The 12,191-nt window shown below is 63.1% G+C and overlaps 1 protein-coding gene across 10 annotated transcripts in view; it reads left to right on the plus strand.

The window, feature by feature from the left end:
- Positions 1–12,191, plus strand: part of GRIN1 (glutamate ionotropic receptor NMDA type subunit 1) — a 31,097-nt gene that overhangs the window by 16,348 nt on the left and 2,558 nt on the right. For 4 of the 10 annotated variants that reach the window (XM_031014214.3, XM_031014215.3, XM_031014213.3 and 1 more), the window contains 15 exons: positions 2,467–2,588; positions 2,661–2,835; positions 4,233–4,377; positions 4,475–4,558; positions 7,048–7,189; positions 7,281–7,408; positions 7,917–8,081; positions 8,163–8,281; positions 8,395–8,507; positions 8,582–8,730; positions 8,838–8,995; positions 9,161–9,322; positions 9,552–9,661; positions 9,752–9,897; positions 11,173–11,283. In XM_031014214.3, coding sequence (XP_030870074.1) covers positions 2,467–2,588; positions 2,661–2,835; positions 4,233–4,377; positions 4,475–4,558; positions 7,048–7,189; positions 7,281–7,408; positions 7,917–8,081; positions 8,163–8,281; positions 8,395–8,507; positions 8,582–8,730; positions 8,838–8,995; positions 9,161–9,322; positions 9,552–9,661; positions 9,752–9,897; positions 11,173–11,283 — 2,029 coding nt within the window. Of the gene's footprint in view, positions 1–2,466; positions 2,589–2,660; positions 2,836–4,232; positions 4,378–4,474; positions 4,559–7,047; positions 7,190–7,280; positions 7,409–7,916; positions 8,082–8,162; positions 8,282–8,394; positions 8,508–8,581; positions 8,731–8,837; positions 8,996–9,160; positions 9,323–9,551; positions 9,662–9,751; positions 9,898–10,158; positions 10,203–11,172; positions 11,284–12,191 lie in introns of those variants that run through there. The other 6 variants (XM_031014219.3, XM_031014218.3, XM_031014221.3 and 3 more) reach the window with 3 other exon arrangements.

The following is a 12,191-nucleotide window of genomic DNA, read 5'->3' on the forward strand; positions in this document are numbered from 1 at the left end:
TGGAATTACAGGTGCAGGCCACCATGCCCGGCTAAGTTTTGTATTTTTAGTAGAGACTGGGTTTCGCCATGTTGGCCAGGCTGGTCTCGAACTCCTGGCCTCAAGTGATCCACCCACCTCGGCCTCCCAAAGGGCTGGGATGACAGGCATCAGCCACTGCCCCCAGCTCCAACAACTTTTTTTTTTTTTTAAGATGGAGTCTCACTCTGTCACCCAGGCTGGAGTGCAGTGGCGCGATCTTGGCTCACTGCAACCTCCGCCTCCCAGGTTCAACCGATTCTCCTGCCACAGCCTCCTGAGTAGCTGGGATTACAGGCATGCGCCACCACCCCGGCTAATTTTTTTGTTTTTGTAGAGACGGGGTTTCTCCATGTTGGTCAGGCTGGTCTCAAATTTCTGACCTCAGGAGATCCGCCCGCCTCGGCCTCCCAAAGTGCTGGGATTACAGGCGTGAGTTACTGCGCCTGGCCTCAAAATACTTCAGAGCAATGGCTCTGGACTGTCAGGGCTGGAAAGGACCCTCCTCTCACATGCTGAGCTCCTTGGAGCGGAGGCCAAAGTCCCACAGCAGAGGCCGACTGGCCCACCCAGCATGCCCATCTCCCAGGAGTGCAGAGAGGCAAGCCCTGGGCAGTGGCAGGCACAGGCATTCTTGACCCCAGACCTTCAGCCTGTCATATTTTGGCTCCTCCTTAGTGAAGGTTGTTGAGGGTGTTTTGCAGAGAGACATGACGCCAATCTTAATTTTTGACAATTTTCCATAGCGTGCAGATAATTTGTTTCCAAAACTTTTCATTTTCCTGAAGTCGTCTTGATTGGTATCAGCTATTTCCATAAAACGATCGGATGAGTTTTGATGGACAGATCAGGCTTTTGTTTACAACTGTTTTGCTCCTAATCATTCCACCACATCACATGTCATGGACCTGAATTGCGTCAAGAAGACGGGCTTGTCTGTCAGGCCCTGGTGGGCACTTTGATAGCGGGCATGCTGTGCCACGACACGTGTGGTGTTGGGTCTTGCTGGACAAGCTGTGCTGTGTTCAGTGGGCGGAGCGTCTGCTAGATGCTCTCATTTGGGGCACTGGGCCAGCGCTACTGGGAGCACTTCTGTTTTGTGTCACTGACATCCAATAGCATCGTTATGTAGAGCAAACACTGAAGGGCTGCATTTCTTTGTGGGCTTATTCTCGAGAAAACTGGGGGCAGATCCCTCCTCAAGGAGGGGAGGGCCACCTTGGTTTCCAGAGTCAAGCATTGTGAAAATTACCCAACACTCAGGCAATGCACCCAACCCTGCTGCCCATGTCTGGAGAAGCAAAGTGTCAGGGGCAGTCCAGGCCCACCTGGAGACAGGTCAGGCCCTGCAGAGAAAGGTCTGACAGATGGGGGTGAGGGAAGACCCCCCCAAAGGCCTCCAGAGTCCCACCAGGTCTCCAGGTCCTTGTCATAACCAGAGAGGCCCCAGCCCCAGAGGACCAGGTCCCCTGCTCCACTGTCCACAGGGGCCCACCTGCAAGCACACTGGCAGAGCTCAAGACCACACATGCCTGCAAGGTGAGGCCTGCCTGGGCTCTGTCCTCCTGCAGGCCCCAGGCCTGGGTGGCTGGGCGAAGGCAGCTGCTTATGCAGACCCCAGGGGGAAAGCCGCCTCTCATCTCTGGCCGTCCCCAGGACGCTGGATCCACCAGTATCTCACCAACCTGGAGAGCCCCTCAACCCCTCATTTCACCTGTTTGAACATAGAGGACCAGAGGGGTGTGGCCTGTCTAGGAGGTCTTAGGAGCTTGGGTCCTGACTCTGCCACTTACCAACTCTTGTGTGTCCTGTGTGCCTCTGCTTCCCCTCGGGACACAGAGATATTGTGAAAGTTAAACAAGATAATCCCCGTAAAACACTTCGAGCAGTGCCTGGTATCTGGCCAGCAAGTGATCAATGGTGATCCATTACCATCCTGGGACCCCATCAGGGCCTTCTGAGGTGGAGGGAAGGGCGTACTGGGGAGCACAGGTGCAGGTCACAAGAAGGAAGTCAGTCCCATAAGCCAGGTATCTAACCCCATCCCTGCTCCCCCAAGGTAAGGACCAGCATCTAACCCCATCCCTGCTCCCCCAAGGTAAGGGCCAGCATCTAACCCCATCCCTGCTCCCCCAAGGTAAGGGCCAGCATCTAACCCCATCCCTGCTCCCCCAAGGTAAGGGCCAGCATCTAACCCCATCCCTGCTCCCCCAAGGTAAGGGCCCGCAACTAACCCCATCCCTGCTCCCCCAAGGTAAGAGCCAGCAACGGAGGCCTGGGAGGCTCCTGGGTTCTGGGCCGCCGCGCCTCTGCGGGGTCTGCAGGCTTCGCTCTAGGAGGGGCTGGGGGCTGGGCAGGTCCCTGCTCCAGAGGAGGAGGACCTGGGCCTGCGGAGCGCCGCGGTGGGAGTGCTGGAGTCCTGGCCCGTCATCCCCGTCTGCCCCACAGCGAGGACGATGCTGCCACTGTATACCGCGCAGCCGCGATGCTGAACATGACGGGCTCCGGGTACGTGTGGCTGGTCGGCGAGCGCGAGATCTCGGGGAACGCCCTGCGCTACGCCCCGGACGGTGAGTGCTGGGCCTTGGCGGGGTCCCCGAACGGGGAGGCCCCCACGGGCTCTGAGTCGCATGCTCGCCTAGGCATCCTCGGGCTGCAGCTCATCAACGGCAAGAACGAGTCGGCCCACATCAGCGACGCCGTGGGCGTGGTGGCCCAGGCTGTGCACGAGCTCCTCGAGAAGGAGAACATCACCGACCCGCCGCGGGGCTGCGTGGGCAACACCAACATCTGGAAGACCGGGCCGCTCTTCAAGAGGTGGGCGGGGCCTCTTCGGAGCTGGGCGGGGCTGCTCTTGGGAAGGTGGGCGGGGTCACTCCAGAGATGGGCGGGGCCGCTCTCAGGACTGGGCGGGGCCGCTCTTGGGGAGGTGGGCGGGGCCACTCTCCAGAGCTGGGCGGAGCAGCTCTCAGGACTAGGCGGGGCCGCTCTTAGGGAGCTGGGGGAGGGATCCTCAAGAGATAGGTGGGGGCACTCTCGGGGAGGTGGGCGGGGTCGCTTCCAGGAGGTGGGCGGGGTCGCTTCCAGGAGGTGGGCGGCGTCGCTCTCAGGGGTACTGCAGTGGAGCCTGCTGCCAACATCCTCTGGACACTGTTACTTCTCTCCTCTCCCCCCACACCCCCACCCAGCACCACCACATCTCATGGCACAATCATCTGCTCTCTTCTGAACACTGACACCAGTACCTGGGCTGTCACTGGAGTGGGGACTGGCTCCACTGCCTCCGCCCCTGCTTTCCACACTGCAGCCCACCCTGAAACAGCACCCCTCTCCCTGTGTGGCTGGCAGCCTTTGGGAGGAGGCTCTTGATGCAGATGGGGACTGAAAGCTTCCAGGGACCCAGGAGGCCAGACAAGCAGCCCAAGAACAGCACACGAGCCTTAGACAGCCAGGGTTGGCCAAGGCCCAGAGACCCAAGTGAACATCTGCAGTGTGGCAGGAGTTAGCTCACAGCATGCCTGGACACCGTGCCATGCCAGCTCACCCCCAGATCCCCAACCACTGAGTAGCATGTGCAGAGCCACCATCCACAACGCCCACATAAGTGCAGATGTAGGCAGCACGTGTGCACACACACGACACACATACACAGAACCATGTGTGCACACAGACTCAGGCACATGACACACATGTGACACAAGCACATGCATGGGGTGCACCCCACATAGGGATCACGTGTGCACACAGGTTCACTGATGTGGCCTGATGGGTACAATGCACACGTGCACACACAGCCGGACAGGACAGCCTGGTGGTTAGAGCCGGCTCAACCTCTCCTTCACTTGCTGGCAAGAGGGCAGGCATCCTTCTGAGCTTCTGCCTCCGTCTCTGTAAGACAGGATGGCTGTGAGGACAACGTCCTAACCCACAGAAAGCCCTTGAAAGCAGGGTCTGGCACCCAGAAACCACTCAGCTGTCATGAACCACACCGTCCATCTGGTGCAGGCAGATACCACGGTGTCCAGGGTCTGGCGTCTGCTGATCTTTCCGTTCTTGGGACTGGGACAAGGGAAAAGCCCGAGTTACTCAGCAGGCAGGAGAAGGAGCAGGGAGAAGGAGCAGGGGGAAGGAGCAGGGAGAAGCAGCAGGGGGAAGGAGCAGGGAGGAGCAGAAGGAGCAGCTCTGAGAAGCCTCAGCTATGCTTCCTCCCCTAGAGTACTGATGTCTTCCAAGTATGCGGACGGGGTAACTGGTCGCGTGGAGTTCAATGAGGATGGGGACCGGAAGTTCGCCAACTACAGCATCATGAACCTGCAGAACCGCAAGCTGGTGCAAGTGGGCATCTACAATGGCACCCATGTAGGTGGGGGTCATGAGGGGGTGGGGGCTGGGGCCTTAGGGTCCTGGGGCCAAGACCCCTGCGTGGCCACCCTCCATCTCATACTCCCACCCCCAGGTCATCCCTAATGACAGGAAGATCATCTGGCCAGGCGGAGAGACAGAGAAGCCTCGAGGGTACCAGATGTCCACCAGACTGAAGGTGGGGGCCCCACAGACCTCCCTCAGTGTCCCCACCCCAGACAGCCCATCCACCCCCTCTGGCCTGAAGGAGGAGGGTGCGGTGAGGTCAATGAAAGCCACTAAAGGAAGTGGGGGTGGGACCTGCTGCCCCTGGACACCGTCCAGCGCACCTGGCACAGCACAGGAAGCAGAGAGAACAGGAGGGAGGTGAGGAAGCTGCCCCCATCCCACAGGGGGTCTCCAGTGCCCCTCTTGACCCAGCCCTACTTAAGTCTGGGGCAGTTAGTTGTCTGACAGGACCCTGCTGGGGAAGAGCAGATGGAGGACAGCAGGCAGACCTCAGCTTCAGCACTCGCTGTCCCCAGTCCTGGTCCTCCACACCCCTCATCCCTCCTCCAGCCTGCATGGCCTCCTGATGGGACTGGGTCAAACTGTCCTCTTCCACCGTGTGGGACAGCCCTTCCTGATTCCCCTGGGCCTCTGAGAGCCTCTGCCCTCGCTGGCTTCCTCCTCCGGAACATCTTTCCCTTGGCTCCCTACTCCAGGGTGCTCTCCTGGCCATTCCTCCCCGGGCAGAGCCACACTACCCCCACTCTACACACACTCCAGTCCCGGTAGCATCACAGACCACCAAAGGCAAGGACCTCACAGGCGACACGCCCACCAACCTTCTCTCGGTCATTCCAAGCCCTCAAATGTCTCTTGACCCTGTCTGTTTTCTGAGCCCACCCCTGAAGCCTGGTGTCAGCCCCTGTGACCTCTCACCCAGGCTCCCTCCCCTGCTCTGCACTGGCCCCTGTGGCCTCTCACCCAGGCTCCCTCCCCTGCTCTGCACTGGCCCTGTGGCCTCTCACCCAGGCTCCCTCCCCTGCTCTGCACTGGCCCTGTGGCCTCTCACCCAGGCTCCCTCCCCTGCTCTGCACTGGCCCCTGTGGCTTCTCACCCAGGCTCCCTTCCCTGCTCTGCAGACAGGGTGGGGTTTTCCAGTGCCAGTGTGGGTTTCATTGCAGCCCAGACACCTCACACTGAAAAGTCTGAAAGCAGCGGTCAAACGCTAATGGCCAAAAGGCCCCATCTAGGCTGTGAGATGGAGATGGCTTTTTACAAATTTGTTTCTGGCCTCACTAATTTTTTAAAAATACTAGCATATATATTACCTGTATAACAGGAAAATAGAATGAAAGTTTTATAAAGCAAATCAACTTCTTCAATGGCTCCTGATCCCCCTGGGGATAAAAGACAAAATGCTGCCTGGAGGCTGAGGGTGGGCCTGCCCCCCTCTCAGGCTCACCCTCCCTAGGACATGCCGGGAGGGTGCCTCTCCCACCACCCCCACGCCTCCCTGCCTTTGCAGTTCTGGACTGCGGGCTCCTCTGCTCCACCTGCCCTCAGGCACCTGCTTGATCCCTGCCCACCTTGAGGGCTCAGCTCTGACACCATCTCCCCTCACAGTTCTGGCAGTGTGCTATGCTCTATTCCAGCCCCCTGTGCCCCAGATCCCTTCCCCATCCCCAGGCCATGGTCCCTTGAAGGACAGACAGGAGGGCGAGCCCAAGCAGGAGTGTGGGTCGAAGAGGCCACGGCGCGGTGGAGCATGTACACACGGGCAAGAGAAAGGAGCCAGAGACCTACATTCAAAGCCTGAGGGCTTCGGGACTGGGGGCCGGGACAGGCAGTGCGCCGGGATGAAGGGAGGCACGGGTGGGTGGCCCCACGGGTCCCAGGTCCTGTGCAGGTGCAGGGTCGGCTTTGTGGACGTGCCCCTGTCCTCGTGGCACAGCAGGGTGGGGGTCAGCCTGCAGGCTGGGCTGTTTCTCACCCCAGGAAGATGCCTGGCATACACGGGACATCAGCGGCTCCTCTGCTGGAGGGAATCATGTCTTTTTTTTTTTTTTTTTTTGAGACAGTCTCGCTCTGTCGCCCAGGCTGGAGTGCAGTGGCGCGGTCTCGGCTCACTGCAAACTCTGCCTCCCGGGTTCAGGCCATTCTCCTGCCTCAGCCTCCTGAGTAGCTGGGACTACAGGCGCCCGCCACCACGCCCGGCTAATTTTTTTTGTATTTTCAGTAGAGACGGGGTTTCACCGTGTTAGCCAGGATGGTCTCGATCTCCTGACCTCGTGATCCGCCCGCCTCGGCCTCCCAAAGTGCTGGGATTACAGGCGTGAGCCACAGCGCCTGGCCGGGAATCATGTCTAAGCCAAGACTGGAGAAAAAGTGGTCAAGAGAAGGGTCCAGCTCTCCAGGAGTCTTTTCTGAGCCCCCAGCCCCCACCCCCCCGGGGCTGCAGGCAGACGATGCTGACGGTGGCTGGGGAGGACGTGTCCTGAACACCTGGGCTCGTGAAGAAGCTCCAGAGAGGGGCAGTGGCCGGCGGCGCAGGGCGGGGGGCGTGGGGGGTGCGTCGGGGATTAAGAGGGGCGCCAGGGGAGGCTGGGAGCTGAGAAGAGACTGCCGCCTTGGGCAGCCTTAGGTCGGTGGTCCAGGCTGGGTCTCCCCTTCCCCCCCCAGATTGTGACGATCCACCAGGAGCCCTTCGTGTACGTCAAGCCCACGCTGAGTGATGGGACATGCAAGGAGGAGTTCACAGTCAACGGCGACCCAGTCAAGAAGGTGATCTGCACCGGGCCCAACGACACGTCGCCGGGCAGCCGTGAGTACGCGGGGCAGGGCGCGGGGCGCGGGGCAGGGCGCGGGGCGCGGGGCGGTCTGGAGCCCAGCAGTTACCGCCCGCACCTACCCAGCCCGCCACACGGTGCCTCAGTGTTGCTACGGCTTTTGCATCGACCTGCTCATCAAGCTGGCACGGACCATGAACTTCACCTACGAGGTGCACCTGGTGGCGGATGGCAAGTTCGGCACACAGGAGCGGGTAGGCTGGACGGCGGCGGGTGGGGACCAGCGTGAGAGGGGCCTGCAGGCGCGGTCGGAGTGGGTGGGGCATGGAGTAGGCGGTGCTTGCAGATGGCGGGGGGTCCTGGGTGAGTGGGGCATGGAGTGAGCGGAGCCTGCGGGCTGGGTCCTGGCGTGGGTAAAGCATGGGGTGGGCGGGGCCTGAGGGCTGGGGTGGGGCCTGACATGGGAGGGGCCTGAAGTGGGGGTCGGAGTGGGTGGGGCACGGAGTGGGCAGGGCCTGCAGGCTGGGGTCTGGAGTGGGCGGGACGTGGAGTGGGCGGGGCCTGCTGGCTGTCGGGGGGCCCGCCCGGCGTGGGAGGGGTCTGCGAGCCAGGGCGGGGCTGGAGTGGGGTGGGGCCTGCGAGCTGGGTAGGGTCTTGGGGAGAAGACCCCTGGAGTGCTCTAGGGCGGCTTCAGTCGGGGGTTCCTGTGGCGGGAGCTGGGAGGACGCTGCCTGCATCCCCGCCGGCTCTGTCGCCTCGCAGGTGAACAACAGCAACAAGAAGGAGTGGAATGGGATGATGGGCGAGCTGCTCAGCGGGCAGGCAGACATGATCGTGGCGCCGCTAACCATAAACAACGAGCGCGCGCAGTACATCGAGTTTTCCAAGCCCTTCAAGTACCAGGGCCTGACTATTCTGGTCAAGAAGGTGGGCAGGGGCCGGGTGGCGGGGTGGGGCGGGGGAGTCCCTGGAGGGCCCGGGCCGCGCTGACCTCGCGTCCCTCCGCAGGAGATTCCCCGGAGCACGCTGGACTCGTTCATGCAGCCGTTCCAGAGCACACTGTGGCTGCTGGTGGGGCTGTCGGTGCACGTGGTGGCCGTGATGCTGTACCTGCTGGACCGCTTCAGGTGAGCGCGACCCGGGGCTCAGACACCTCCCTCTGCGGGGCGCGGAGCCGGCGAGGAGCGGGGCAGGGCCGCCTCTCCCGCCCTCTCTCCCGCCCGCCCTCTGCGCCCCGCAGCCCCTTCGGCCGGTTCAAGGTGAACAGCGAGGAGGAGGAGGAGGACGCACTGACCCTGTCCTCGGCCATGTGGTTCTCCTGGGGCGTCCTGCTCAACTCCGGCATCGGGGAAGGTAAGGCCCCGCCCGGCCCGCCTGGTCCCGCCCCGGCCCTCTAGGGTCTGACAGAGCCCCCCGCCCGCCCACAGGCGCCCCCAGAAGCTTCTCGGCGCGCATCCTGGGCATGGTGTGGGCCGGCTTTGCCATGATCATCGTGGCCTCCTACACCGCCAACCTGGCGGCCTTCCTGGTGCTGGACCGGCCGGAGGAGCGCATCACGGGCATCAACGACCCTCGGGTGAGGCCTGGCCGGGCTGGGGGAGGGAATGCGAGGTGAGCTGGGGTCGGCCTCGGTTAGGGGGCCTGGGGAGCCGCCGCCGCGATCCCTGCCCTCCGACCCTGCAGCTGAGGAATCCCTCGGACAAGTTTATCTACGCCACGGTGAAGCAGAGCTCCGTGGACATCTACTTCCGGCGCCAGGTGGAGCTGAGCACCATGTACCGGCATATGGAGAAGCACAACTACGAGAGTGCGGCGGAGGCCATCCAGGCCGTGAGAGACAAGTGAGGCGCGGGCGCCCACCCTGGCGGGGCGGGACAAGTGCGGGGAGGGGAAGGGTGGCCTCCACCGGGCAGGAGAGCGTCCGGGCCGGGCACCCCGGAGGGCGCAGGCGTGGGGCTTCCAGGCTGGCAGGACCAAGGCCCCCGTGACTCCGCCTCTGCCGGCAGCAAGCTGCATGCCTTCATCTGGGACTCGGCGGTGCTGGAGTTCGAGGCCTCGCAGAAGTGCGACCTGGTGACGACTGGAGAGCTGTTCTTCCGCTCGGGCTTCGGCATAGGCATGCGCAAAGACAGCCCCTGGAAGCAGAACGTCTCCCTGTCCATCCTCAAGTGAGTGTCCGTGCGCCAGCGTCCCTCCTCCGCCCCTCCCCGCCAGAGGTGGACGCCCTCCCCAGTGCCAGACCACTCCGAGGCCACCACTGATTTCCCACCCAGGCCGGGCGCTGCCCACTCCACGCCGCACCCCACCCCGCAGGCCCCGCCCTGCCCCCCGCCCCCAGCTTGCTCCTTCCCGTCCTGGGCCCCGCCTCACTGCAGGCTCACTTGTTCCCACCCCCAGGTCCCATGAGAATGGCTTCATGGAAGACCTGGACAAGACGTGGGTTCGGTATCAGGAATGTGACTCGCGCAGCAACGCCCCTGCGACCCTTACTTTTGAGAACATGGCCGGTGCGTTCTCCTTCATCCATTCTCGGGTGGGTTCTCCATGGGCTGCGGCCTCCCTGGCCAGCAACTGAGGCTCTGGGTCCCGGCACACAGGGGTCTTCATGCTGGTAGCTGGGGGCATCGTGGCCGGGATCTTCCTGATTTTCATTGAGATTGCCTACAAGCGGCACAAGGATGCTCGCCGGAAGCAGATGCAGCTGGCCTTTGCAGCCGTTAACGTGTGGAGGAAGAACCTGCAGGTAGGGCAGGCCACCCTCCGAGGCCTGGTGCCCAGGGCCCGGCCTGGCCACGGCCCTCCTCCATCCCCGAAGGCCGTGGCACTGGCTCTGGTGGGCAGGACTGGAGCTAGGAGCCATGGCCAGGGGCAGTGGTGAGTGCTCCCAGGGCACGGGGGCAGCACTGGTGGGGGGCTGCCTGCAGGTGGCTGCCCACTGCAAAGCCGGGGCCGAGGGAGGCCACGCACCCTGCTCCAAGCCTCCGCCTGGCCCCTCTGTCTCCAGAGTCGCCCGCCGGTACCCATTCCGTAGGAAGGCAATCAGGCAGGGTAAGACAGGGGCCCGCCTGTGTATGGCACGTGAGTCCAAGATGCATTTTGCCCTCCGCCGACCCAAGCCCCTTGACACCCTTCGGAGACCCCCCCCTTTCCTGCTATGTCCTTGTGCTCCGTGACTCTAATCCGAATTGGGCCAGGTCCGGTCCTGCCTGGTGCCCAGGTTGTATCCATGAGAATTTGCCACCAGCAAGGGCAGCCACGGCCCACCTGGGACAGGGTGGGCAGTGGGCCTGTACAGGCCTAAGGGCTCGTGGCCCGCGGTCGAGTTCCGGTTCACTCCGTCTCTTCTCTTTCTCTGGGTGCCGTCCTGGAGCCTGTGTCCTGAGATGAAGCCGACAGTGTGGCCAGGGCTGTTGGGGGATGGGGGTTGCTGGAGGCTCCACACCTCTCATCCGCCCGCTCTTGCTCTTGGCCCCCACAGGTCCCCTGGGGACCTGGCCGCTGCCAGCACTGGCGGGCACAGGCCACCTGGCCATCAGACCTGAGGCCAGAGTCCCGGGAGCTGCCTCTGTCACTCCAATTCCACCTCGACACCTGCCTCCAGCCCTCGGCCCCTTCCTGAATCTTGGTGTGTGCCCCTTGGGGGTCAGTGGCCTCCACGCAGACAGCTGGTGTGGCCTGAGGGGCAACTCCTCCAGTCCTCAGAGGACTCCTCCTCCTCGGGACGCCTGTAAGCCAGGGCCACCCAGGAGCCAGGGAGCCAGGCGGACCTCCCAGGAAGAGCCAGCCGAGAGCCCCCAAGCCCAGCCCCAGCACGAGCAAGGTCAGGCCCGAGACCCCGGGCAGGAGAAGAGGCCACCCTCGAACGTCCGCTGTCGGCCCGTCTGTCCAGCACAGGGAGGCAGGCAGGAGCGAGGGCCCAAGTGGCCGGCCAGGCTGGGCAGCGGCCCACCCAGGAGCAGGCGAGGGCAGGTGTGGCCACCACCCTAGCCATCTAATCACTTATACATATTCATTTTAGGATAGAAAGAGTGGTAGAGCAGAGCCTGACCCTAAAAAGAAAGCCACATTTAGGGCTATCACCTCCACCCTGGCTTCCAGCTTCAAGAGGCGTAGGTCCTCCAAAGACACGGTAAGGGGGAGAGCACCCCAGTCCCGCGTCCGACTCCACCTGCCCTGCCCTGCGTGTGTCTCCCGCCCCATCACCCCGCCCCGGACCCTGGGCTCCTGTGGCCCACTCTGCCCCTGTCTCCCTGCGGTGGCCGCTCTGCCCGGCCCGCCCATGCTGCTCTCTCTCACTCTCTGGACCTTTCTCCCCGGCCCTCCTGGGTCCTCAGCTTTCCCCGTGTGTCTCCGTTAGTCTGCCCGCCCACCTCCCCTGCCATGACCCACACGCCATCTTGAAGCCTGTCATCTCGTTGGTCAGTCAGTCAGCCACACCACCTCTCGGGGCCAGGTCTGGGGCCCTGGGAGCCCAGCGTGGCCCCGTCCTGGACTCCTCAGCTGCCGGGAGGCCACACCACTTCTCTGTTATGTCCCTGTTTCTCTCGCCTCTCCCAGAGGGGCCCGCCGCCCTCACTTCGCCCCTGCGACGGCCCTGGAGGGGGTGGCTGTGATGTCCCATCCCGTCCGTCTGTCTGGCCACTGGCCCCGCCCCCCAGACACCTGTCTCACCTGTCTCACCAGAGCCATGCGTGTTGCATCTTCATGTGGTCTCTGTGTGGGCCGGGGGCTGGGGGCCGGGCCTGGGTCCGTCTGGGTGGACGGCTGGGGCCTGGAGTTGGAACTGGCCCCGGCCACAGGGGACTGTCAGGCAGGGAGTGGGGTGGGACCAAAAGGGGTGGCTCCCACCCCAGGCTGAGCAGGGGCCCTGCAGGAGGTGTGGCGGCAGCTCCCAGAGGGTCTGAGAATGGGTAGGGGCGGCCCCACAAGCCCTGGCCTGCAGAGCCCAGGACGACACTGAGGTTCCCAGACAGGGAGGCCTCTGGAAGGGAAACGACCACCTCAGCTCCTGACCCCAGCAACCCCATGGGGCCCACC

This window comes from Gorilla gorilla, chromosome 13, assembly GCF_029281585.2.
Source record: "Gorilla gorilla gorilla isolate KB3781 chromosome 13, NHGRI_mGorGor1-v2.1_pri, whole genome shotgun sequence".
NCBI classification, from domain to species: domain Eukaryota; kingdom Metazoa; phylum Chordata; class Mammalia; order Primates; family Hominidae; genus Gorilla; species Gorilla gorilla.